Here is a 27,347-nt window from a genome sequence, read left to right as displayed (position 1 = left end):
TCCATTTATATAGGTAACCGAGACGAGGACCGGTCCCCTCGGCTGCAGTAACTACGACAACCTGGACTCTGTCAGTTCCGTTTTGGTGATGGGTCCTGAGAGCAAAGTGCAGCTTCTTGGTAAGAATAACATTATATTGGCTTCTGAATTATCCGCGTTATTTCACTGATAACAGCTGTCAGCGGGGAACGAGAAGAAATTGGAAGATACGAGAACGAAAACACTTGTGCGAATCTTTATAAAACCAACAAATCTACATGTAATTACCGACGGCCGCTAGGAATTCAGTTGATTTACCATTTTGTTGATTGCAAAGTGACCAAATGTATATAAAAAAAATCCAGCAATTGAAGCAGGTGGTGCAGCAGATGAGGCATAGGGCACATCGGCCATGTGCAGTTCTTAATGTTGTATGTATCACGTATATGGATGGGAAACCTGGACGATAAAGAAACAAGGCAGGAGAAAAATCAATGCCTTCAAAATGTGGTGCTGGAGATGGATGCTATCAATACCATGGATGAAGAAAGGAACAAACAATTGGACAATGGATAGCAGTTGCGTGACTCATAGCTTTCAAGCACCATCTGATTTTTGGGGTGGTTTACAGTGGGTACGGAAAGTATTCAGACCCCTTTAAATTTTTCACTCTTTGTTTCATTGCAGCCATTTGGTAAATTCAAAAAAGTTCATTATTTTCTCATTAATGTACACTCTGCACCCCATCCTGACTGAAAAAAAAACAGAAATGTAGAAATTTTTGCAAATGTAATAAAAAAAAACTGAAAAATCACATGGTCATAAGAATTCAGATCTTTTGCTCAGACACTCATATATAAGTCACATGCTGTTTATTTCCTTGTGATCCTCCTTGAGATGGTTCTACTCCTTCATTGGAGTCCAGCTGTGTTTAATTAAACTGATAGGACTTTATTTGGAAAGGCGCACACCTGTCTATATAAGACCTCACAGCTCACAGTGCATGTCAGACCAAATGAGAATCATGAGGTCAAAGGAACTGGCCAAGGAGCTCAGAGACAAAATTGTGGCAAGGCACAGATCTGACCAAGGTTACAATAAAATTTCTGCGGTACTCAAGTTCCTAAGAGCACAGTGTCCTCCATAATCCTTAAATGGAAGAAGTTTGGGACCACCAGAAGTCTTCCTAGACATGGCCGTCCAGCCAAACTAAAGGTACCGTCACACATAACGATATCGTTAACAATATCATTGCTTTTTGTGACGTAGCAACTATATTGTTAAGGAAATCATTATGTGTGACAGCGACCAATGATCAGGCCCCTGCTGGGAGATCGTTGGTCACTGAGGAAGGTCCAGAACTTTTGTTCGTCGCTGGACTTCCCGCTGACATCGCTGGATCGGCGTGTGTGACACTGATCCAGCGATGTCTTCACTGGTAACCAGGGTAAACATCGGGTTACTAAGCGCAGGGCCGCGCTCAGTAACCCGATGTTTACCCTGGTTACCAGCGTAAACGTTAAAAAAACAAACACTACATACTTACCTTCAGCTGTCTGTCCCCGGCGCTCTGCTTCTCTGCACTCCTCCTGCATCCTGTGTCAGCGCCGCAAAGCACAGCGGTGACGTCACCGCTCTGCTTTCCGGCTGACCGGCGCTGACAGTGCAGAGGAAAGCAGAGCGCCGGAGGACAGACAGCTGAAGGTAAGTATGTAGTGTTTGTTTTTTTAACGTTTACGCTGGTAACCAGGGTAAACATTGGGTTACTAAGCGCGGCCCTGCGCTTAGTAACCCGATGTTTACCCTGGTTACCGGGGACCTCGGGATCGTTGGTCGCTGGAGAGCTGTCTGTGTGACAGCTCTCCAGCGACCAAACAGCGACGCTGCAGCGATCGACATCGTTGTCGGTATCGCTGCAGTGTCGCTTAGTGTGACGGTACCTTAAGCAATCATGGGAGAAGAGCCTTGGTGAGAGAGGTAAAGAAAAACTCCAAGATCACTGTGGCTGAGCTCCAGAGATGCAGTAGGGAGATAGGAGAAAGTTCCACAATGTCAACTATCACTATCACTAAGCGGTATGTGTGGAGAAAGCCAGGCACTGCTTATCACCTGCCCAATACAATCCCAACAGTGAAACATGGTGGTGGCAGCATCATGGTATGGGGGCATTTTTCAGTTGCAGGGACAGGATGACTGGTTGTCATTGAAGGAAACATGAATGCGGCCAAGTACAGAGATATCCTGGATGAAAACCTCTTCCAGAGTGCTCTGGACCTCAGACTTGGCCGAAGGTTCACCTTCCAACAAGACAATGACCCTAAGCACACAGCTAAAATATCAAAGGAATGGCTTCAGAACAACTCTGTGACCATTCTTCACTGGCCCAGCCAGAGCCCTGACCTAAACCCAATTGAGCATCTCTGGAGAGACCTAAAAATGGCCGTCCACCAATGTTCACCATCCAACCTGACAGAACTGGAGAGGATCTGCAAGAAGAATGGCAGAGGATATCCAAATCCAGGTGTAAAAACTTGTTGCATCATTCTCAAGAAGACTCGTGTCTGTATTAGCTCAAAAGGTGCTTCTACTCAATACTGAGCAAAGGGTCTGAATACTTATGACCAGGGGATATTTTAGTTTTTCTTTTTTATTAAATGTGCAAACATTTCTACATTTCAGGTTTTTTTCAGTCAAGATGGGGTGCAGAGTGTACAATAATGAGAAAAAATGAACTTGTTTGAATTTACCAAATGGCTGCAATGAAACAATTTAAAGGGGTCTGAATACTTTCCACACCCACTTTACTGTATATATATATATATATATATATATATATATATATATATATATATATAACCCTGGTACGTAACCAATAAGTCATGTACACACACAAGACGCTGCCTCTATAGTTACAAGATACTTGTGTATTAGTACTTCAGTAGCTCGTCATTGCTGTTCATTTACTGTAATGTCTGCTTTTACCCTATGGCTTATTGAACATCCAATTTTCTGCTCGTTATGTGAAGTGCAGTTGACACTAATGGAATTTACATTATAAATGCATCATCCTATAATTACCAATATAAAGGTATTTGTTTATTTCGCTTCTCACTTTATTGCATTCTTATTTTCACTCGGGTTTATGGTACTTGCTGGCATATAGAGGATCTACCTGTAGACCATCTGAAGACCACAGGAAAGCAAATCCTGGAGTAGCTATCTTCATGTTGAGAAAACTCCGATTTGTCATAATGATGCCACCACAGATCACAGCCAGCCATGATCGTATACAATGGTTACATTATAAAACCCAGGCTGAAATCGATACCAGGATATCCAGCAACGGCATAATTACTGCTAGACCAGAGAGCATCATAAAAAATGGAAACTGCTCAACAGAATCCCATGTAATGAGATTCTATGAACATAAGAAGGTGCTGGGGAAGATGATGTTTTATGAGAGTTGACATGGAGCTATATCAGGAGTTTCCTAATAAAATTCAGGTGCAGATAAATGAAAATTTAGTAACACAAGGGAATAAAAGTCCAGTTTTTGTAATCAGTTTGACAGTCAGAACAAGGTATTTTTTCACACCAAGACTTTACATTTTGCAACGTATTCCCTGACGGAAACTTGGCCTGTAGGGCCATAAGAAAAAAACCCAGTGACAATGTAGAATTATACAAGTACAATAAATCTTGTTACCCAAAGTGCCTCCGCAACTTCTTAAAAGGATTGTCACATAAACAATTGTCACCTATGAACAAGATAGCTAAGAGAATGGGGTCCTAGAATCCACTGTGATCATGAAGTGTTACTGAGCATGTGTGACCATTGCTGTATTAACTGTCTAATGATAGCGAATGAGACAGTGGTTGCACATGCTCAGTAATGGTTCTTTTACAAATGGGACTTTGGCTCTTCTGTTCTTGTGATCAGTGGGGTTCCCATTAGTTAGACCCCAAGAGATAAGACATTTTTCACCAATTCTTTGTATCGCTGATATGCATTGTTTATGGAGCAATCATTTTAAGGGGTTGATCACTACTTTGACAACTTCATTTTGATTGCACGTTTTCCGCTAGTAAAATAAGAACAGTTCATTCTTTACGCACCGGCGGTGTTAAAACGATAAGCAGAAAACTACGTGAGCTCACCTACAATTGGTTAGGTTTTGGAGGTCCAGCGAGGTCCTCGAAGCGGGCAAATGAATCCAACAAAACGACAAAAGGCCGGCGTCTCCGATAAAATTTTGGCAGCCGATGCTGACATGTTTTTCAACTTGAACAGTCCTAATCATGGCAATTAAGACTGTTCAAGTCGAAACGCATCGACACCAGAACACTGTCCTGTTTGTGACCTGATTTTAATGAAAGTGTAATAAAGCTGCCAAGATTTTATTCTAAACACCGACCTTTTGTCGTTTTAGTGCTAAAACGATGTCGGCATCGGGTCTCCCGGCACTCTTGTGACATTGGGTCATGTGAAATAGTGTTGCAGAAGAAAAAAAATTCTTCTACAATGATATTACTTCCTGAGCAGAAAAGAATAGTATTAACCAGGAACAAGGGACTAGGAAAAATCACTTACCGTACTTGGCGTGAAATCGCTGTTGTCCATAAGTAGGAGTATGCCATTCACTACCAGGCTGATATGTTTAACTTTCTGGAAATAAAGTCCCCTGAATTCCATGCACGGGTGAATGCTGCTATTTATTTTGTTCTACAAAACTATTGAACTTACTATATGTTCATTGCTGAGCACTAGAGATGAGCAAATTTGCTCAGGTTCCCTCTTATTCGGCAAACTATAGCGCTTGCCAAATAAGCTGCAGAGGGAACCCGGCTCCGAGGATCGCGCCGGCCGATCAGCTAATTGGCGCCGCAGCTGCATGTGTCGTGGCTGTGTCACAGCACATGCATGGAGAGCCCAAGAAACAAGCTCTCCATGCGTGTGTCGTGACTGTGACACAGCCGCGACACATACACCTCAGCTCAGGGTCCATCACCCTTTCTCACTGCACCGGCATTTTATAAGAATATGGATCCCTTATTCACTACCATGCATTACCACTAATGGCATGATAGTCGTTACAATTAGGGTTGAGCGACTTTTACTTTTTTAGGGTCGAGTCAGGTTTCGCGAAACCCGACTATCTCTAAAGTCGAGTCGAGTGGAATCGGCCGATTATGGCGAAAAGTCGGGGATCGACCGAAACACGAAACCCAATGCAAAGTCAATGGGATTTTTTTTTTTCTCTCTCTCTCTCTCTCTCTCTCTCTCATACGAAACGCGACTTTGGCACGAAAGTCGCGTACCGCATGGCCGACCCCACACAGGGATCGGGTCGGGTTTCATGAAACCCGACTTTGCCAAAAGTCGGCGACTTTTGAAAATGAACGATCCGTTTCGCTCAGCCCTAGTTACAATCAATCACTTTTTTTATGCATTTGTACTTTCCTTTTTTACTCTGTGTTATGCTGGTCAATAATTGACACTAATTTTATAGGTGCTAAATATTACCTAACATTATAATATCACATGCATCATTTATTTGGATTCCCAACCTCTCCTTCGGATATTTGTCCACATATTCCGGGTGTGCGTCCCATTTTTTTATTGCATTGTTTTTAATTATCTATCTTGTTTCGATATCCTTGATTATATCACCTGATTTATAGAAATATTAATAAACATTATTTTTGTTTCACCATTTCTGGCACGCTGGGACTTTATTGGTCGGATTTGCCCTTTACTTTACCCTCCATTTAAAGGGAACCTGTCATCAGGAATGTGCATAGTAACCTGCAGACAGTGCCAGGTAGCTGCTACTGCACAGACGCCGGCAGCGCCATCTTGGAGGAGGAAGTTTTTTTCCTTCTCTAACAAGATGGTTCCCCCGGTGCCTGTGCAGTAACAGCTATCGGATTACCTATAACTGCTACTATGCAGGCACAGCGGGAGTCATTTTCAAACAGATTTTTTTTTAGGAATATCAGGATAACCTGAAGCATATTAATTCCATACACAGTAAACATGCGTAGCGCCGTAGCTGGCGCCTGTCTGCAGCAGGTTTTTTTTTTCCAGTATATACGTATATTCATTATGTAAACTAGGGGGCAGGTCAGTGATGGATCAGTGACCTGTCAGAAGTCATACACATGAATACCTAATCAGAGCACTACATAAAGCTCCGCCCACAGCCCCGCCCCACAGGCCCGCCCCAGAGCACGAGCATATCATTAACTTAAAACTCAAAATAAAGATTAAACAACAACCACAAGACGGATTTTATCAACCAAGGTATCATTTTAATCAGTATAACGGTGCCAACCTGACACTGTCTGTAGGTTACTATGCACAATCCTGCTGACAGGTTCCCTTTAAGGTCAACTCGAAAAGTATGTTTTTTTTTTAACAGAAGTACAATGCCGCAGTTGAAGGCAATTTCAATAGGTTGGCATATGTGCAATGTTGTGCATAGTTACCATCGGTAGCTTAGTTTTTGAAAGGGACTTAAAAGGGTTTTTGGTAGGAAATGTTTGCAAGCCAGAACATAGAGATCTCTTGTGAGACTGAGAACAAGCTGTGATTCCAGGATACAAGAATCCCTGAAAAATTAATGAAACTTGTAGAGATTTTGGACTTTTTGCATTGTTACTCATGCCTGCGATCAGAGGTCCAGCGATATGGGACCTCTAACCTAAAACAGTTGCTGTAAAACACCCTCCAAAGTTTGTGTTTTCTTTTGAGTCTCTGGGTTTATTTTATACTTTCACTCTCCGACGCCGGGCACTTGGAAATAGGCACAACACAATTTAGTCCTGTCAAAGAGCTGCTTGCAGGCGAGTGCGGACCTGACATGAATGCACAATCACATCCAATTTATTGTATGCACCGATGTTTACCAATAAAATACTTGTAGTGTTTGCATTTATTATTTATACTTAAAATAGAAGCAAGATTATATTCCCAGGGTTGCTTTGTTAGATCAGACATTGATGTTCAAGCTGCTGTAATTAACCAAAGTTTCTGGGCCGCAGCCAATCGGAGACAAGCTATCGAGTTCTCTATTGCTCTAATATGTCGACAGAAATAGGTACAAAGAGTGCACCTGGTTGTAATAGGTGATGCCCATAAATAATAGTTACAGCGCCTGCTAATTAGCAATGGCTGTGGGACCAAAATCATACACGATTTCCAAGAACTGCCGGAATAAAATCAGCAGGGTCTATATGGAGATAAATGCCCCGTCCACTATATAGAGATAAATGCATCCACCATGATAAGTGTACCTATAAGACATCAGAAAAATTCATTGTCTGTGCGGCGCGGTACTAATTGGGAATATGTGTTTCTATCCCCAGGGTTACAGGCACTGCTTCCCCAGTATTTACGAGTGAGATTTGTCAGAGCTGCATTGTCCTACATTTCATGCAACTCCCAGGGATGGATGGAGTGCCAGGCAGGAGAGTGCTGGTGCCACTGCGATGTGGCCTACCCGCAGTGCAACTGTCCAGCAGAAGACATTCACATCCTGGAGAAGAGCCTCACCCAGACCCAGGAGCAGGCCACCGGGCAGAACAAAGAGTTTGAGGAATCAGGTAGGAGGATAAATAGCACTCATCGCCCCCGAATAAAGATTACTATGGTATAATGAGAGTTACTGCAGGTTTTTATTTTTGATTTCCTTCTTTCTTTCCTTCTTTTCTTCTCTTCTTCCTTCTCTTTTTCCTTCTTTCCTTTCTTCTTTGCTTCCTTCTTTCCTTCCTTCTTTTCTTCTCTTCTTCTGTCTTTCCTTCTTTCCCTCTTTCCTTTCATTCCTTCTTTCTCTTTTTCCTTCTTTCCTTTCTTCTTTGCTTCCTTATTTCCTTTCTTCTTTGCTTTCTTCATTCCTTCATTACCTCCTTCTTTCCTTCATTCCTCATTTCCTTCCTTTTCTCCTTTTCTTTATTTCTTTCCTCCTTTCTTTATTTCATTCCTTCTTTCATTCTTTCTTTCATTCTTTTCTGCCTTCTTTCCTTCCTTCTTTCTTTCCTTCGTTTTTTCCTTCTTTCCTTCCTTCTTCCCTTCTTTCCTTTTATGTTGCTTTCTTTCTTTCCTTCTTTCTTTCTTTCCTTCTTTCCTTCCTTCTTTCCTTTCTTCCTTGTTTCCTTTCTTCTTACCTTCTCTCCTTTTCTTTTCTTTCCTTCTTTCTCTTTCTTTCTTTCTTTCTTGCTTTCCTTCCTTCCGCTTTTCTTTCTTTCCTTCCTTCCTTCTCACCTGCTTTCCTTCTTTCTTTGTTTCCTTCCTTCTTTCTTTCCTTCCTTCCTTCTTTCCTTCCTTCTTTTCTTCTTTCCTTCTCTCTCCTTCCTTCTTTCCTTCCTTCTTTGATTCTTTACATTTTTCTCTTTCTTTCCCTCTTTCTTTCCTCCTTTCTTTCTTTCCTTCCTTCTGACCTGCTTTCCTTCTTTCTTTATTTCCTTCCTTCTTTATTTCCTTCCTTCTTTCTTTCCTTCCTTCCTTCTATCCATCCTTCTTTTCTTCTTTCCTTCTCTCTCCTTCCTTCTTTCCTTCCTTCTTTGATTCTTTACATTTTTCTCTTTCTCTCTTTCTTTCCTTCTTTCTTTCTCGCATTATATAACCTGACACACATTGATAATGACTTTTCCCTCCAACACTTTATACTTATTGGCGCCTTTGTGCAATCGTGCATCAAAAATATAATATGTTGTAAAAAAATGCATTTTACCAGCGACTATGAGTCTAATACGAGCAGAGTCTTAGAAGCACAAGAGCTCCAAAAATAAAAATCACTTATGCCTGTGACTGCATTCACACATCTTCAAAAAACTCAAAACTGAAGAGATCCAAAACCGCCCGGCTCCAGATGTGGGTAGGTAAACATTCAATTCACAGAGTTGATGAATGACCTGATTAGAGGTACCTTCACACTTAGGCTACGTTCACACTAGCGTTGTGCGCCGCTGCGTCGGCGACGCAACGCACAACGCACGCAAAAATGCAGCAAAACGCACGCAAAAACGCTGCGTTTTGCGACGCATGCGTCGGTTTTTGCCGAAATTTGGACGCAAGAAAAATGCAACTTGTTGCGTTTTCTTGGTCCGATGCTTGCGGCAAAAAAGACGCATGCGTCGCACAATGCAACAAAAAAAAACGCTGCGTCGCCCGACGCAAACTAGCATAACGCTAGTGTGAACGTAGACTAAGCGACGCTACAGCGATACCGACAACGATGTCGATCGCTGCAGCGTGGCTGTTTGGTCGCTGAAGAGCTGTCACACAGACAGCTCTCCAGCGACCAACGATGCCGGTAACCAGGGTAAACATCGGGTTACTAAGCGCAGGGCCGCGCTTAGTAACCCGATATTTACCATGGTTACCATCGTAAAAGTAAAAAAAACAAACACTACATACTTACCTACAGCTGTCTGTCCCCGGCGCTCTGCTTCTCTGTACTGGCTGTGAGCACAGCGGCCAGAAAGCAGAGCGGTGATGTCACTGTTCTGCTTTCTGGCTGGCCGACGCTGACACAGGATGCAGGAGGAGTGCAGAGAAGCAGAGCGCCGGGGACAGACAGCTGAAGGTAAGTATGTAGTGTTTGTTTTTTTTACTTTTACGATGGTAACCAGGGTAAACATCAGGTTACTAAGCGCGGCCCTGCGCTTAGTAACCCGATGTTTACCCTGGTTACCAGTGAAGACATCGCTGAATCGGCGTCACACACGCCGATTCAGCGATGTCTGCAGGGAGTCCAGCGACGAAATAAAGTTCTGGACTTTCTGCAGCGACCAACGACATCACAGCAGGATCCTGATCGCTGCTGCGTGTCAAACACAACGATATCGCTAGCCAGGACGCTGCAACATGACGGATCGCTAGCGATATCATTGTGAAGGTACCGTCACACTAAGCGACGCTGCAGCGATACTGACAATGATGTCGATTGCTGCAGTGTCGCTGTTTGGTCGCTGGAGAGCTGTCACACAGACAGCTCTCCAGCGACCAACGATCCCGAGGTCCCCGGTAACCAGGGTAAACATCGGGTTACTAAGCGCAGGGCCACGCTTAGTAACCTGATGTTTACCCTGGTTACCAGCGTAAACGTTAAAAAAACAAACACTACATACTTACATTCAGCTGTCTGTCCTCCGGCGCTGTGCTTTCCTCTGCACTGTCAGCGCCGGTCAGCCGGAAAGCACAGCGGTGATGTCACCGCTCTGCTTTCCGGCTGGCCGGCGCTGACACAGGGTGCAGGAGGAGTGCAGAGAAGCACAGCGCCGGGGACAGACAGCTGAAGGTAAGTATGTAGGTAGTTTTTTTTTTTAACGTTTACGCTGGTAACCAGGGTAAACATCGGGTTACTAAGCGCGGCCCTGCGCTTAGTAACCCTATGTTTACCCTGGTTACCAGTGAAGACGTCGTTGGATCGGCGTCACACACGCCGATCCAGCGATGTCAGCGGGAAGTCCAGCGACAAAATAAAGTTCTGGACTTTCCTCAGCGACCAACGATCTCCCAGCAGGGGCCTGATCGTTGGTCGCTGTCACACATAACGATTTCCTTAACGATATCGTTGCTACGTCACAAAAAGCAACGATATCGTTAACGATATCGTTCAGTGTGACGGTACCTTAGGCCCAGAATGTGATTAGATGTGCCGTTATTATCTCACCCTAAGTGTCGCTATATATAAGACATATTGGGCTTTAGTCCTTATATTGGTATCAGCAATTTGATTAAAGTTATGATTTCTTGCATGTGTTTTTGACAGAAAATGATAAAAATAAAAAGTTAAAACATGGAAATATTATAGCATATTGAAAGTTACCGTAAATCAGAAGTTTTGAATTTGAGAAGAAAACCAAAGTTTGGTAAATACCTTTATTTTTAGTAAAAGATTTGGATTTGGACATTTTTCTCTATTTTATGGAAGGAATAAACAAAATCCATATTGGTTTGTCTCCAAGAAGCTAATCCAAAAGTGACAAGCAATAAGGTCGGCCATGCCATACACTCAAACTCTCTATTCAGCTGGAACCTGGGAGAACATTTTTTTAAATGGGGGTGGATGAGTAAACCTCTTCCAGAAAGCTCAAGTTAATCTAGCCTGAGTATAAGTGGTTCAAGCTTATCAATTCATCATGAATAATCCTTTCTTTCCCCAAAAATTTCCATTAGAGAATAGTTGGAGCAACGTCAAACACATAAGGCTCTGTTTACACTGTTACCAGAATCCAGGCGTTCTCCTGACATTCAACCTGTACAGGGATATGGACACTCAAAGGGGTCTCTGGGCTAGGGCCCCAGAATCAGCTGCTGTTCCATGGCAAGTACTAAATTGTTAGCGAGGAGAAATGTCAAAAAAACTAACCAAGGTCAGGGAACAGGATAGATCAAGATGAAACACTAGAAGCACAGAACACAGGTAAAACCAGGAAGCACAAACATTGACTGGCAGTCAAGAGTCCCACGCAGTCCTGACAGAATGAAGAAACTCAAACTAATAGGATTAACCCCATAGCTTCTGGACTGGGCAGAGCCACAAGTCCCAGGAATAAAATAGGATTGATGCTGTCAAGCATCACCTGCAACAAAAGTGAGTCCTGCCTCGAGGCCGAAATAGAAACCGGCACAGATGTTACAGTCAGGAAGACTTCCTATGTATTCCTCTGACTGAAGACTATGATTTCTTTGCCAGACATCTCCCTCCATCTTGACAAAGCTACACTCTCATAAATCTGAGCTCATGGTTCTGTGTTAGTGATGGGTATTTCCGAGGGTCCATTGTCGGCAGCAGAAGGAGTGGCCTGGGGCTTCTTACTGAGCCTGTGGCACTTGTTAGTTTGACTTAGCTGAGTCTTCTTTGATCCCATTAAACTGTTCTGAGCTCTGATGGGTACAGAAGAGGGTTTTTTTAACAGCACATTTACCAGGGAAGAGAATAATATGGGAGAGGGGCTTTCACTGTGAGACTTCTTCCTTAATTCTTAAGTGCAGCAATGTACTGGTCATTCTGCCATCTTTAAAAAATAAAACAATCATTTTATTGATACATTTAAAACGTACAAAGGCAGCCCAATCAAAGGGCAAAATACAATAAAGAGGGAAAAATATATATAGGGAACCTACTAGCACAGCACACTCTATGGACCAATAATACAATATGTATAGGGGCAGGTACAGCTAATCCTGAGCCAAGTGAGGGGGGAGGAAAAATATAATCTACATGGATCTAACATCCAGGCTCTGCGTATGAACATCTACGGATGCTACCATCATTGCAAGATCCCCAAACTCCCCGCACATCTAAATAGGATGCCATCACTCACCCATAATAACAAGTGTCCTAGGTCCTCCTGCTGACCTCTTGACGCGCGTTTCGCGTGAGTGCTTCTTCAAGAAGGGGAGTACCGCAAACCGGAAGTGCCCATCTCATACTGTGGCCGTCAATACGGTGTGCGCCTGCGGCAAAATCTTGCTGGGTGACATCACCGCTCCTCGGGGCGCATGCGCCGCACCTGTTGGCAATTTATGGTAGCTCTATTTAAACTCAGGGGACACAACACACGCTACTCCCCTTCTTGAAGAAGCACTCACGCGAAACGCGCGTCAAGGGGTCAGCAGGAGGACCTAGGACACTTGTTATTATGGGTGAGTGATGGCATCCTATTTAGATGTGCGGGGAGTTTGGGGATCTTGCAATGATGGTAGCATCCGTAGATGTTCATACGCAGAGCCTGGATGTTAGATCCATGTAGATTATATTTTTCCTCCCCCCTCACTTGGCTCAGGATTAGCTGTACCTGCCCCTATACATATTGTATTATTGGTCCATAGAGTGTGCTGTGCTAGTAGGTTCCCTATATATATTTTTCCCTCTTTATTGTATTTTGCCCTTTGATTGGGCTGCCTTTGTACGTTTTAAATGTATCAATAAAATGATTGTTTTATTTTTTCAATCGGTTGGTGCCTTTTGTACTCCATGTTCTCTAGTTTCTTATATGCTTTAGGAGTAGTACACCTATGATTATTTTGGTTTCATCCATGTACTTACGGAGAGAGCAGGGCTTCTGCCCCTCTCAGTCTGGATATTTCGTTAGATTTGTTGTGATTTTTGTTCTAATTCTGCCATCTTTACTGGTTTCCAGCGCTGCTCCGCTCATCTTCTTGATCGCATGACTTCAGTTCCAACTTGCCAGATCACACTGGAGCCTGAAATCGTTTTAGCATTGTAAACCTATGGAGTCTTTTTCTGATTCTCCACAGGTGTACACTGTAAATGCCTCTTATGGCTCACATATAGGCCCCAGTGTGATCTGGCAAGTCAGCAAATAAGTCATATCACCCAGAAGAGGACCAGAGTGGCGCTGGAAAGCGGAGTAGACAGTGATTGGTGAGTATAACACCGCATTTATACTGCACCACACCTATATATGTACACAGGTTTAGGAAATAAACATTTTGTAGGAAAGCTTTAACTGAGGCTCAAGGGTGTAATGATCATAGAGGGTTCAACAGTGACCATGTGGGGGGAAGGGAGCCAGCATTAATTTTACCTGGATGTACAGAACGTGCTCGCGCACACAATCAGCTGTAATGTTTTACAGCGCAGAAACCCACCAGCCCCCTGCGCTGCGATACACGCTGCTGGCCACTCTGAAACAGGCAGCAGACATCAGCTTGCCTATGACCAGCGGTGCATGGCAGTGACATCATGTGCTGCCCATGTTGGCAGACCCAAGTCAGCTGCCTGGCTTCTGTGCTGGCAATAGAGGAGGACGTCGAATGTCGTGAGAACGAGGGAAGGTAAAAATAATTGCTTTGTTCTTCTCCAGCACATTTTATAAAAAGTCAAATGGGCACAGGAAGGGGGACATTATACCAGGAAGGGACCAAGGATGGGGGACATTGTTACAAGATGGGGCAGAGGACAAGGAGCATTATTACTGTATGGTCCAGGATGGCTGACATTATTCCTGGAAGGGGCTAGGATGGGACATTAATACTGGAAGTTACCCAGGATGGAAAACATTACTATATGAAGGGGCCCAGGATAGGAGACATTAAAAAATAAAGGGCCCAGAATGGAGAACATTAATTTCATGACGGGGAACATTACACCAGGGAGGAGACCAGGATGAGGATTATTATACCAGGGAGGGGCCAAAGATTGTGAACATTCTTATAGCATGGTGCCCTGGATGGGGGGCATTATTACTTCAAGAACCCAGGATTATGGAAATTATTACTGGGAGGGGTCATTATGGGAACATTATTGCTGGCCTCAGAATGGGGGTCTTTATTACAGGAGGGTGACAGGATTGAGGAGACTATTAAATAAGGGGCCAACGATGGGGGACATTTTTACATGACAGGGAACATTATACCAGGAAGGAGACCAGGATGGGGAATATTGTACCAAGAAGGGGCCAAGGATGGTGAACATTCTTATAGCATGGTTCCCAGAATGGGAGGGCATTATTACTTCAAGGGCCCAGGATGACAGACATTATAACTGGAAGGGGTCATTATGAGAACATTATTACTGGCCTCAGAATGGGGGACTTTATTACAAAAAAGGAGCCAGTAGGGGGGTTATCATTACATGTGGGGAGGACACACAAGTCCTTATAGTATCTACAACGCTACAAGGGCCCATATATCTGACCAACATGTAGGTGGAGGCTTTGCTCTAAATTTTGCACTGGGGTCCATCAGACTTTAGTTATGCCACTGCAGCCCCATGGCTGGAGAAAAGAAACTTCCAGGTAGCAATTTGCCTAAGTGGAGATATCACTGTTCTTGGGAAGCGCTTGTAGGAATGAAGAATCCTCAATGGTTTATAATTCAGGTTTTGTTTTTACACCAATGCGGTTCAGTACCAGACTGGTGTCTTTTTTCAAGGTAAAGGACCTAAAAGGTTATTTTTTAACTTGAAAAATAGCCAGTTTGGCAATGAAACACATTGGTGTAAATATAAACCTGCATTATATTCTATACATACCAAGTGATACAGCAATATTCATAACTCATAGTCTATATGGCATCCATTAAAAGTATATGGGGGGACACAGCATCATCATCGTGAGCAGCGGTCCATCCCACACCAATGGACATGAGACGCGTGGTGCAGACTTTGCATGCTGCTCCTCATGCTTCTGCTCTGGAGAAAAATAATATAGGGTGGAATTCTGGCAAACGGTGCAACATTATTAATATAACATGAATTGCAAAAATGATAATTAGCCCAAAATACATGCATTTAAGTAAAAATATAAAATAATGGCGCCAGAGGTGGGCGAAACCTTTTCAAAATGGGGACGGTCACGGTACGTTAGAACTGTGTAGTTATTTTTAAGATATTATTCTAATCTTCTTCTGTCTAGTAGTGAATCATAGAAGAAGAAAAACTATATTTTTTCTTTACTGAAGTGGCATCTTCCAATCCTGACGTAGCTGAGTGGGAACAATAGATTGCATTCAGCTACTCAGCGCATGGAGATGAAATCGTATTTAGGTTCAGTGTCCCTTTAATACAGCGATAATCAACCAGATGAGTCTCAAGCCGGCAATAAATCAGCTTCATACAAACAGATGATACTTATGTATTCGAAAATCTTTTATGACTACGCACCTTTATCTTCAAACAATTGTGCTTGATAATTGATGCAAACCACCAAATATCGTATATAGTCCTCTGATTCATTTCGCAAGTGTTTCAATTACTGTCGTATTTATTGTAATAAACTTTATATGTTTACCAAAGGGGAATTTGATTCACAAGACAACAGTCACACATTGAAGTCATCCTTTTATGCTCTTCCAGAGGGTATTTTTTTTGCAAACAGCTAAAAATATGGCACTGTTTGATTAATACGCTCAGCGGAGTAGGATCCAGGCGCGGGGCCGCTTTGTGAGTACGTCTCTTTATATTTTACATACAAGGCAATGGTCCGCTAGAGCATAAAATTGGAGACATACACCTCGATTTCAATTCCCACCGTTAGAATTTGTTGTGCAAATTCGTTTGTTACCAAAATATCGAACTTGTCAAAAGCAATATACATAGCGGTATACGCCACACTGGAGGCTTCCTAGGCTCAGCGGGTGGCATACCAATCCGGTAAACGTGAACTCTAAATTGTTTGCGACAAAGCTGAGAGTAGAAAATCGACTTTACAAATTTTCCTGACAAAGGTCTGTGGCTGTGATCAGTTTGGTGACAACATTAAAAATGTCACCCGGCTTTTACGCCTCGGGACAGGCTAAGAGACATCGTGAAGGACCTGGATATCAGCATTTGTGAACATGAAAGTGGAATTATGTAAGGGGATTATACTGAGCGCTGGGATCATTCCAGAATATTGTCCATATTTACAATAGGTAATTGGTCCACAAGTGACAGAAAAATGACAACTTGCTAATTACAAAATTTAAGCTAAAGTCATGTCTTCATTTCTTTTTTTTTTTGGGTTAGTTCAATCTTTCATGTAATTTGTGGCAATAAGAAATAAAAGATTATGAAAAGTAAATTGGGAGGGAACTTAATTTTAACGTCTTAAGATATATTCAACTATCTCGATCACAAGAGTGCGAAATGATAGCAACAGCATCTAATAGATTTCCTAAAGTAGCATTCCTGGTGAATTTGTTTCATATATAATAATACCTTGAATAGGAATATTTTAGGTGTGTAATTTTATTTCACCCCTTTTCAGTTAGATTTATACATTTTTCCCCTTCATTATTGGCAGCTTTGTCATGTGATCAACAGTCTGACCACTAGTCCAGTACAAGCTTTCATGCCTAGACAGGAAGTCAGTCTTTGACTTCCTGTGAGCCGCAGAATTACATTATCAGTCACCTGTGAAACCCTTCCTGGTACCTCATAGAGCCTTCTTTTTCTCTTGCTCTGTCATAATTTTTCCTCTGCATGATGGACAGTCCAGCTCTAACAGAGACACCGACTGATCCTTCCAGGAGTTCAGCCGTTCCACATCAACAGAACAGCTCTTATTCTTCTGGGCTGTTCCGTCAGTGAGGCATGACTTCCGACATCATGCTGATTGACAGATAGCTCCTCGAAGTAAAGGTACCGTCACACTGAACGATATCGCTAGCGATCTGTGACGTTGCAGCGTCCTGGCTAGCGATATCGTTCAGTTTGACACGCAGCAGCGATCAAGATCCTGCTGTGATGTCGTCGGTCGCTGCAGAAAGTCCAGAACTTTAATTTGTCGCTGGACTCCCTGCAGACATTGCTGAATCGGCGTGTGTGACGCCGATTCAGCGATGTCTTCACTGGTAACCAGGGTAAACATCGGGTTACTAAGCGCAGGGCCGCGCTTAGTAACCCGATATTTACCCTGGTTACCAGTGTAAAAGTAAAAAAAACAAACACTACATACTTACCTTCCGCTGTCTGTCCCCGGTGCTGTGCTTTCCTGCACTGACTGTGAGCGCCGGCCAGCCGGAAAGCACAGCGGTGATGTCACCGCTCTGCTTTCCGGACGCTGTGCTCACAGTCAGTGCAGGAAAGCACAGCGCCAGGGACAGACAGCGGAATGTAAGTATGAAGCGTTTGTTTTTTTAACTTTTACGCTGGTAACCAGGGTAAACATCGGGTTACTAAGCGCGGCCCTGCGCTTAGTAACCCGATGTTTACCCTGGTTACAGGCATCGTTGGTCGCTGGAGAGCTGTCTGCGTGACAGCTCTCCAGCGACCAAACAGCGACGCTGCAGCGATCGGCATCATTGTCGGTATCGCTGCAGTGTCGCTGAGTGTGACGGTACCTTTAGGCAGTAGAAAGCCAGCTGTTAATCAGCATAACGTCGGCAGTCAACAGAGCAGAGCAGGAGGGAAACCACTGCTATGGTGACGTGACTTCCTTTGAATCTCTGGCAGGAAAGGTCTGTGACCACCCTGTGCCGGCAGAGATTTGCGCCAATCACAACAGGCTGCCTGTTAGTTCTTAGACCCATAGTAAAAAAAAAATCCTGGATAACCTCTTTAAACATGTGTTCAAACGCAAATGAATTCATATAATATATTATAATAAAGATCACCCCCATCCCGATGCAGCTAAAACCCCACCCACTGTTAGATAGTTAACATCAGAGTGTTTTTCAGACTGGGTGAATGAAGGAAAGAATGTGCCATCAGGCAGAGCACTGGGAATATAGATAAGGACAGAAGGTTAAAAAAATGTACAAACCTTTATTAAAATGCTGAACACACAGCGCATTTTGGCAGCTGAATGCCGCCTTCATCAGGCAGTTTGTACATATTTTTAACCTTCTGTCCTTATCTATATGCCCAGCGCTCCACCTGACCGCACATTCTTTCCTTCATTTACCTACACTCCGTTGTGAGTTGCGGATGGAGCAGCACAGGCATTACCATTTGGAGATCCGCAGGACCTGTGGTCATGTGGTCTAGTCACATGTCAGCGTGGATACCATGCCCCACAGCTTGACGGCCGGCTCTCCACTCACTGCAGGCTTCTCCTGTGGTTGTGCAAGGGTGCACAACCCTGACAGGTGAGTGGATCTCCGATTTATTGTACGTTCCTCTTGACCATCAGGTGTAATCTAGGTGCCCCCCTTGCTCTGTTTTTTATTTCAGACTGGGTGGCCAGGGTTTTGGCGCCATTGGCAGCAGAATTGTGTCTTTTTACTCCCAAAGAAATTCATTTGAAAATTGAAAGTGGGACTCGCGGGGGTGACATATTCTACCATTCTCATACTGCAGGATCGTTCTTGAATAACCCATCACTAGTACCCACTTGCAGCTACAAAGATCACAAGGATTTATGAAAATGTGCAAAACAACTGTGTTTCATGGTGCAGCTTTTGTATTCTGCACTTGAAAAATGAAACCTGTGCTGCGATGGGTTTTTTGTATGAAGAGACAGCAGTTCCAAATGAGTCAGTTACATCAAGAAAATTGTAGAGCCAGTCCACCAAGGCTGGACACAGAGCGCATTAGGATCTAGGGCATTAGGAAACATGGACTCCTGTCATCCACCAGGCATATTAAAAATGCACCTAATCCCACTTGTGGTCTACCTACAGACTAAATACATGTTTGAATACATATTTTTGTTCATTTGCTTCTTAACTGCAAAGCTAATCATCTATCTAATTGGTCTTCATTAAAAATTTCTACCATTTTGCTGTGGCAGAGTGTCCTTTATATAGTTGAGTGCAAAAATCTTTTAGAGCTCTGCTCTTTTAGCTCTCAGCTTACCTCACTCTTCTCTCAGTGTTAGAGGTAGCAGAAGGAAGAGGTGGTGTACAGATCTACACAGCTTTGAGCAGGTAGAAAGCATCTGCAGTCTCATGGAGGGCAGCAGAGAAAACAAGCTACAGACAAGGAGGAAAGCAAAAAAACAGGAAATAAGTACCGTATTGGAACTGTGCTGATAACATGAAAGCAACTGAAGACAGAAACTCTGTGGATGCACATAGTGCTCACATATAGCCTATATTACTGGGAGAGACACTCCCACAAGAGAAAAATCTGAAACTTGGTTCAGTCTGCAAACTGTAAATCTGGGGGGCTAAAATGTATGAAATGAAGATTGCAACCTTAAACTGCAGTTTTATCAACTATACATCACCACTAACATATGTAAAAGTGATATTTCCATATCAAGGGTGACCAAAGCCCTTATAGAGGTTGTTCAAGATTAGAAAAAGGATCCGCTTATTATTCAGAAACAGCACCAAGCCTGATTCCTGGATATGTTTGGTACTGTATATCTTCTCCATTCAACTGAATCAACTTTGTTTAGTGATCAATCTACAGTATATTTCTGCAAAAAACTTTAAAGGGGTTGTTTGAGAAAGAAACACGCTTTCTTCCTTCCGTAAACAGTGCCGCTCTTGTTCATCTGATCTGGCATTGCAAATGGATGGGAATAAGAAATTGGTGTGGGCATAAGATTCCTGAAGCTCCTGAACTATTGCTTAATTTTGCAATAACACAGGTTGTAGGAAATATATTAATGGATAGCTTTTGCTATTCTGAATTTTGTGATCGTTGGTTGACAAATCTTATGAGAGCTTGAATGATAACTATTGATAGCTAGATGGTGACCCGATTCTAGAATATGCATGTCCACGTAGTATATTGCCCAGCCACGTAGTATATTTCCCATCCACGTAGTATATTGCCCAGCCATGTAGTATATTGCCCATCCACGTAGTATATTGCCCAGCCACGTAGTATATTGCCCAGCCACGTAGTATATTGCCCAGCCACGTAGTATATTGCCCAGTCACGTAGTATATTGCCCAGCCACGTAGTATATTGTCCGGTCACGTAGTATATTGCCCAGCCACGTAGTATATTGCCCAGTCACGTACTATATCGCCCAGCTACGTAGTATATTGCCCAGCCATGTAGTATATTGCCCAGTCACGTAGTATATTGCCCAGTCACGTAGTATATTGCCCAGTGACGTAGTATATTGCCCAGCCACGTAGTATATTGCCCAGTCACGTAGTATATTGCCCAGTCACGTAGTATATTGCCCAGCCACGTAGTATATTGCCCAGCCACGTAGTATATTGCCCAGCCACATAGTATATTGCCCAGCCACGTAGTATATTGCCCAGCCACGTAGTATATTGCCCAGCCACATAGTATATTGCCCAGCCACGTAGTATATTGCCCAGCCACGTAGTATATTGTCCAGTCACGTAGTATATTGCCCAGCCACGTAGTATATTGCCCAGTCACGTAGTATATTGCCCAGCAACGTAGTATATTGCCCAGCCATGTAGTATATTGCCCAGTCACGTAGTATATTGCCCAGTCACGTAGTATATTGCCCAGCCACATAGTATATTGCCCAGTCACGTAGTATATTGCCCAGCCACGTAGTATATTGCCCAGTCACGTAGTATATTGCCCAGTCACGTAGTATATTGCCCAGCCACGTAGTATATTGCCCAGTCACGTAGTATATTGCCCAGCCACGTAGTATATTGCCCAGTCACGCAGTATATTGCCCAGCCACGTAGTATATTGCCCAGCCACGTAGTATATTGCCCAGTCACGTAGTATATTGCCCAACCACGTAGTATATTGCACAGCGATGGAGTGTACAGCACAGAGCCATGTAGTATACAGACTTAAAATAAAAATAAACATATACTCACCCTCTGTTGAAGTCCTGGCCCTGTGTGCGGTGCATGCGGCAGCTTCTGGTCCCAGGGTTAGTGTGGGCGCAGGACCTGTGATGACATTGCGGTCACATGACCATGACGTCATGGCAGGTCTTTCTCGCAGGACCTGTGATGATGTCGCAGTCACATGACCGTGACATCATGGCAGGTCCTTGTCGCATACCATCCTTGCCACCGGAACCTGCTGCTTGCATGGAGCGGTCACCGGAGGGTTGCGTGGAGCGGGAAAGGCACCGGAATGTGCGTATATGATGATTTTTTATTTTTTTAAATTATTTTTAACATTAGATCTTTTTACTATTGAGGCTGCATAGGCAGCCTCAATAGTAAAAAAGTTGGTCACACAGGGTTAATAGCAGCGTTAATGGAGTGCGTTACACCGCGGCATAACACGGTCCATTAGCACTGCCGTTAATCCTGTGTGAGGGCTGACTGGAGGGGAGTATGGAGCGGGCACTGACTGCCAGGAGTAAGGAGCGGCCATTTTCTTCGGGACTGTGCCCGTCGCTGATTGGTCGTGGCTGTTTTGCCGCGACCAATCAGCGACTTGGATTTCCATGACAGACAGAGGCTGCGACCAATGAATATCCGTGACAGAAAGAAGGACAGGCAGAAGGACAGACAGAAAGACGGAAGTGACCCTTAGACAATTACATAGTAGATTACTCATCTGTTTCAGAAACACATTAACTAAGAAATGACTTATCTGAATTTTAACTATTAGTTAGAAAAGTACAATTTAAATACTTAAAGTCTGGTATTTACTGGTGGAATTTTAATTTTTGGGGGTAAATATTTTGCCCTTTTCTGATGGGGTCAGTTTTTCTTGTTTTTAGCATTTTTTTCTCACCCTTCTTCTAAGAACCATAGCTTTTTTATGTTCCCAGTGACATAGAAATAAGAAGGATTATTTTTACAGGATGAGTTGTTGTTTTGTATGCATATTTGTAATCATTTTACCAGACAAGAAACAAATTCCAAGTGAGGTTAAATGGTGAAATACAGCAAAATTCCATTATTGATGTTGGTTTTTAAGGCATTCAGTAAGCAGTATAAATAACCTGGTAACATGATTTTTCAGGTCAGTACAATTCTGATTAAACCAAACGTATGTCTTGTAAAAAAAAAATGCTGTTACTTGGCACATAAGATGTTTTAATTTCTTTCTTTTACATTTTTTGGGGGGAGTTGCGGTGACCAAAAAGCTGATTTTTTTTTCTTTCTTTAAAGTGTTCATCATATGGGTTAAATAATGTTATATTTTCAGAGATCTGACTTTTATAGATGTAGCGACACCAAATTTGCTTGTCTTGGAAAATTGGAGATTTTAGTTTTTCCTTTTTTTTTACGTTTTTAAAATTACTTTTTTCTTATTTTTTAGTCCCTCAAGGGGACCTGAATCCTGAAACTGTTTGATTACTTGCACTAAACTCAAGTATTGCAGAATACACTGTAATTAACAATCTCTTGTAAGGATAAAGATGGCGGTATTGCGAGCTTTCAAAAGGCAACCCACCCAACAAATGCAATGTGGGTGGGTGAATGTGTGACGAAGTAGGACTTTCCTCTTAGTATCACAATGCTGAAATAGTCCTGAATAAACAGCACTATTCAAGTGGTTAAACAGCAGATAGCTGCATTTTTTGTAGGCAGGTGCCATAAAAATGGATTCCGGAAAGAAGATCAAGAGGTTGAATTAAAAAACAAACAAACTTTGTCCACTTTATTTCTAAGGTAATAGTGGGGGTCCTCTGTTCATAATCTTCATCACTTGGCCAGTGTGGAACTCTTACAAGTTACTATGTGCAATGCAGAGGTCCTCCAAACAAACTATTGATTTAAATGAGCATAGTGTAATGTTTTATTTCCCCTGTAGAGGCGCTGCAGAGAACTTGAACACTTACTACCATATTCACTCACAGATAACACGTGGTTAGTGGTCTTCCGAAAAGGGAGACTCATTGTGATGAATTGTGGTCAAGGGATCTTACTACAAGTAGGGACTGTCCGAAGTGGAGAGCCTCTTTAAGATTGCGGTAGCTGAGAGTTATGCATAGTTTTAGTTTGGAGTTTGACCTTGAAAGAAATCATTTACACAGAGAACTAAGCAATTTGGATTTACATTATTTCCTTTTGAACATGTTTGCATTATGTCTGTGAGGCTCTCCGGGGATAACCTATCTCCAACAGTTTCTTGTTGTTCAGCATAAGGGCCCGGAGCATCTGACAGGTTCTGCATTCAGCATCTGTCCCGTTAATAATGTGGAGGCTGTTGCTACAGCAACAGTAGCATGCTGATGTGCCTCAAATTGTAAGGATGGCGAGAAGACAGCTGACAGCTACAGTTCGAGAAAGGCCTCGGACTAAAGACGTGTAGATGCTGTTTGGGACACTGTGAATAGAACATTAAAAGTGTCTAAGACGACGTCTTATCGCATCTCCTTCCTGAAAATATGGTGAAGGTGACCAGTCGATTTTCCTAGGAAAACTTATTTAAATAGTTACAGGAGGATAATTTAACCATGATGTCCCCCAGGGTTCTTCTTTAAAAAAGAAAAGAAGAAAAGTTAGCACAACCTCATTAAAGAATAACATGTCTACTATGCTGCCCTGGGGAGCGGAAGATTTCTATAGAAATACAATAGACCCTTTCTCGAGCCACGATTGTTATTGCTGGGAAATAAATAAAAGAACATATAATTATTAAACTTCTACCACAGATATTATAACAACAGATGAGCAAATCCCTTCGAGGTGAATCGAATTGATCTTGAATTTCAGACAAATTTTTGATTTGCCAGAATCTGATCTTTCTTTGCCAATTTGATTTGTGTGAACGAAGCAAAATGGTGGCCATATTGTTGGATTCAAAAGAGTCTGGGAAGAGGTTATATAAAAATATTCACCTAGTTCTCACCTGGCTTCTTGGGTCTGTTCATCAGTGTACTCACTCACTGATACTCACTGGGCCATTTTCTAGCATTTGGCATCTTTGGCATCTGCTGCCATAATGTACTTGCCTAGTCAGCACCCAGAAAACAACTATGCCAGGTGCCAGAAGACAGAGGACATGGTCCAGTGAAGACCACACACACAGCCAAACTGATGAAGAAAGGTAAGAAGGGTGCGCAATAAGAAGATGACTGGATTGTTGTATAGCTACACTTGCAGGAAGATGAGGGCTGGGGCTGTACTATATATATATATTTATATATATATATATATATATATATATATACTGTGGGGTTTGTAGAGACCTCAAAGCATAATAATATTAATTTGATTCCCCTTGAATTTCCAGGCCAAATCTGTGCAAATTTCAGTAGATTTGCACAATTGTTAATTGTAACCTTGCTTTCACTATACATGAAGCAGGCCTACATAATTTTTTGTCTCTCATATAACTATTATAAACTGATATTATTATTATTATTATTACTGATATAGTCACCTATGTCCCTAACGGAGCCCAAAATGTAATTTCTGTATCTCACAAACTAAGGGCATGTTCGAATGGCTAATTTTTAGTAATTCGCTAATTTTTGCTGTAGATTTTCATTTTTTATTGTGGTAGATTTGTGTGGCTACTTACCACTTCTCAAGGGTTGCTAATATCAAGTCTTTTTTTGCCTTAAAAAGTACTGTCAGGTCACAAATTTTGTGTTGGCCTTGGTACCTTAAAGGTTTTGGTAGCCAGGTACTAGCTGTGTGGCCACTAGACCATGGTGCTGCAAATCTTACTCAACTCTTCTATATTGCACTGTGAGCCTGTTTATAAACTGTAACTTCTATGATATTAAAGTGGGACAATCAGGTGTACAATGGTAAAGTTGGACTTTCTTTTTCATTGTCAGAAACCTTGTTGTTATCCAGTACTGATGAGTTGGAAATGTAGTGTAATCTAGGGTGGTTCAACAAAGCAGTGAGGGTCATAAGGAAAGTAATTGGTGCTAAAGATGAACGGATCTTTTGATATTTATATTTGAAGGGATCCTCAAATTTTGCTTTTCAAATTTGTTGTAAATTGCAATACTGAAAAGCCACTAATCGCTTTGAAAATGAGAGCGGTAAGGACAGAAAAAGAGACAGATGAGAGAGACTAACATAGCACTGAAGGGTTTAATATGGCCCTCCTTGTTTGCAGTATGTGAATTATAAAAAAAGGCTGTTATTAAAGGGGTTGTTCACTGCTAGGACAACCTTGTGTCGACTCAATACAAGTTCCCCCCCTTTAAAATAAAAACAGTATACTCACCTCCCACATTAGCACTGTTCCAGTGGTATTGGCACTTTCTCTCCCGCTGCTCATGTAAGGTTGTTACGTCACACAAGCCCTGAAACCAATCAGTGCTGGCGTCACTGTCCCCACCTTGGACAAATAAGTTATCAAGATGAAGTCAAAGCTGTAGCTGCCGTCAGACTTCATCTTGATTACTTACACGTCTGAAGGCGAGGAGAGTGACGACAGTGTTGATTGGGCACAGGGCCCGCATGATGTAAAAACCTCACTTGAGCACCGGGAGAGCGAATGTCAACACTCCTGGAATGGCGTCAGCACGGGAGGTGAGTAAAACTGTTTTTATTTTAATTGTAGCAAACATTCAGATTGAGAAAGCGTTGTCCTAGTAGTGGACAACTCTTTTAAGGTACTATTACTGCAGTATATCATATGCAAATTGCCTCTTCTGAGAAAAAGAGGACTTAAACTCTATAGCGCCACCTGTTGGAAGTAGCGATCCTACAAGTCACAATCAACCCTTTAACGAGTCGTGCAATATGACTTAGGATAAAAGCCAAATCAATATCTCAATTCGCAGACACGGTGTTTCGGACTGTTGGCCCTCGTCAGTGCGAAGCATGATCACACATTAATTAATTTACAGTTATACTGAGTGACTATACAAGTAAAGCACTATCCTCTATAAAATTTGAATCTTTGAATTGTTATATAGTCATGGCCAAAATTTTTGAGAATGACACCAAAATTATATTTTCATATGATCTGCTGCCCTCTGGTTTTTATTAGTGTTTGTCTGATGTTTACATCACATACAGAAATATAATTGCAATCATATTATGAGTACCAATAGGTTATATTGACAGTTAGAATGAGTTAATGCAGCAAGTCAATAGTTGCAGTGTTGACCCTTCTTCTTCAAGACCTCTGCAATTCTCCCTGGCATGCTCTCAATCAACTTCTGGACCAAATCCTGACTGATAGCAGTCCATTCCTGCATAATCAATGCTTGCATTTTGCCAGAATTTGTTGGTTTTTGTTTGTCCACCCGTCTCTTGATGATTGACTACAAGTTCTCAATGAGATTAAGATCTGGGGAGTTTCCAGGCCATGGACCCAAAATCTCTGTTTTGTTCCATGAGCCATTTAGTTATCACCTTTGCTTTATGGCAAGGTGCTCCATCATGCTGGAAAAGGCATTTTTGGGCGCCAAACTGCTCTTGGAAGGTTGGGAGAAGTTGCTCTTGGAGGACATTCTGGTACCATTCTTTATTCATGGCTGTGTTTTTAGGCAAGACTGTGAGTGAGCCGATTCCCATGGCTGAGAAGCAACCCCACACATGAATGGTTTCAGGATGCTTTGCAGTTGGCATGAGACAAGACTGGTGGTATCGCTCACCTCTTCTTCTCCGAATAAGCTGTTTTCCAGATGTCCCAAACAATCGAAAAGGGGATTCATCAGAGAAAATGACTTTGCCCCAGTCCTCAGCAGTCCGCTCCCTGTACCTTTTGCAGAATATCAGTCGGTCCCTGATGTTTTTTCAGGAGAGAAGTGGCTTCTTTGCTGCCCTCCTTGAAACCAGGCCTTGTTCAAAGAGTCTCCGCCTCACAGTGCGTGCAGAAGCACTCACACCATCCTGCTGCCATTCCTGAGCAAGCTCGGCACTGCTGGTAGTCCGATCCCGCAGCAGAAACAGTTTTAAGATATGTTCCTGGCGTTTGCTGGTCTTTCTTGGGCACCCTGGAGCCTTTTTGACAACAAGGGAAGCTCTCTCCTTGAAGTTCTTGATGATGCGATAGATTGTTGACTGAGGTGCAATCTTTGTAGCTGCGATACTCTTCCCTGTTAGGCCATTTTTGTGCAGTGCAATGATGGCTGCACGTGTTTCTTTAGAGATAACCATGGTTAACTGAAGAGAAACAATGATACCA

The 27,347-nt window shown here is 42.6% G+C and overlaps 1 protein-coding gene across 1 annotated transcript in view; it reads left to right on the top strand.

Moving 5' to 3' along the window:
• BRINP2 (BMP/retinoic acid inducible neural specific 2) overlaps positions 1 to 27,347 on the top strand; it is a 364,502-nt gene that overhangs the window by 292,172 nt on the left and 44,983 nt on the right. Inside the window, exons 5-6 of the mRNA XM_069737795.1 lie at positions 14 to 119; positions 7,348 to 7,584. Coding sequence (XP_069593896.1) covers positions 14 to 119; positions 7,348 to 7,584 — 343 coding nt within the window. The remainder of the gene's footprint in view (positions 1 to 13; positions 120 to 7,347; positions 7,585 to 27,347) is intronic.

This window comes from Ranitomeya imitator, chromosome 8 (genome assembly GCF_032444005.1).
Source record: "Ranitomeya imitator isolate aRanImi1 chromosome 8, aRanImi1.pri, whole genome shotgun sequence".
Lineage (NCBI taxonomy): Eukaryota > Metazoa > Chordata > Amphibia > Anura > Dendrobatidae > Ranitomeya > Ranitomeya imitator.
The sequence above is the reverse complement of the archived record's forward strand: the minus strand, read 5'-3'. Positions and strand labels throughout refer to the sequence as shown.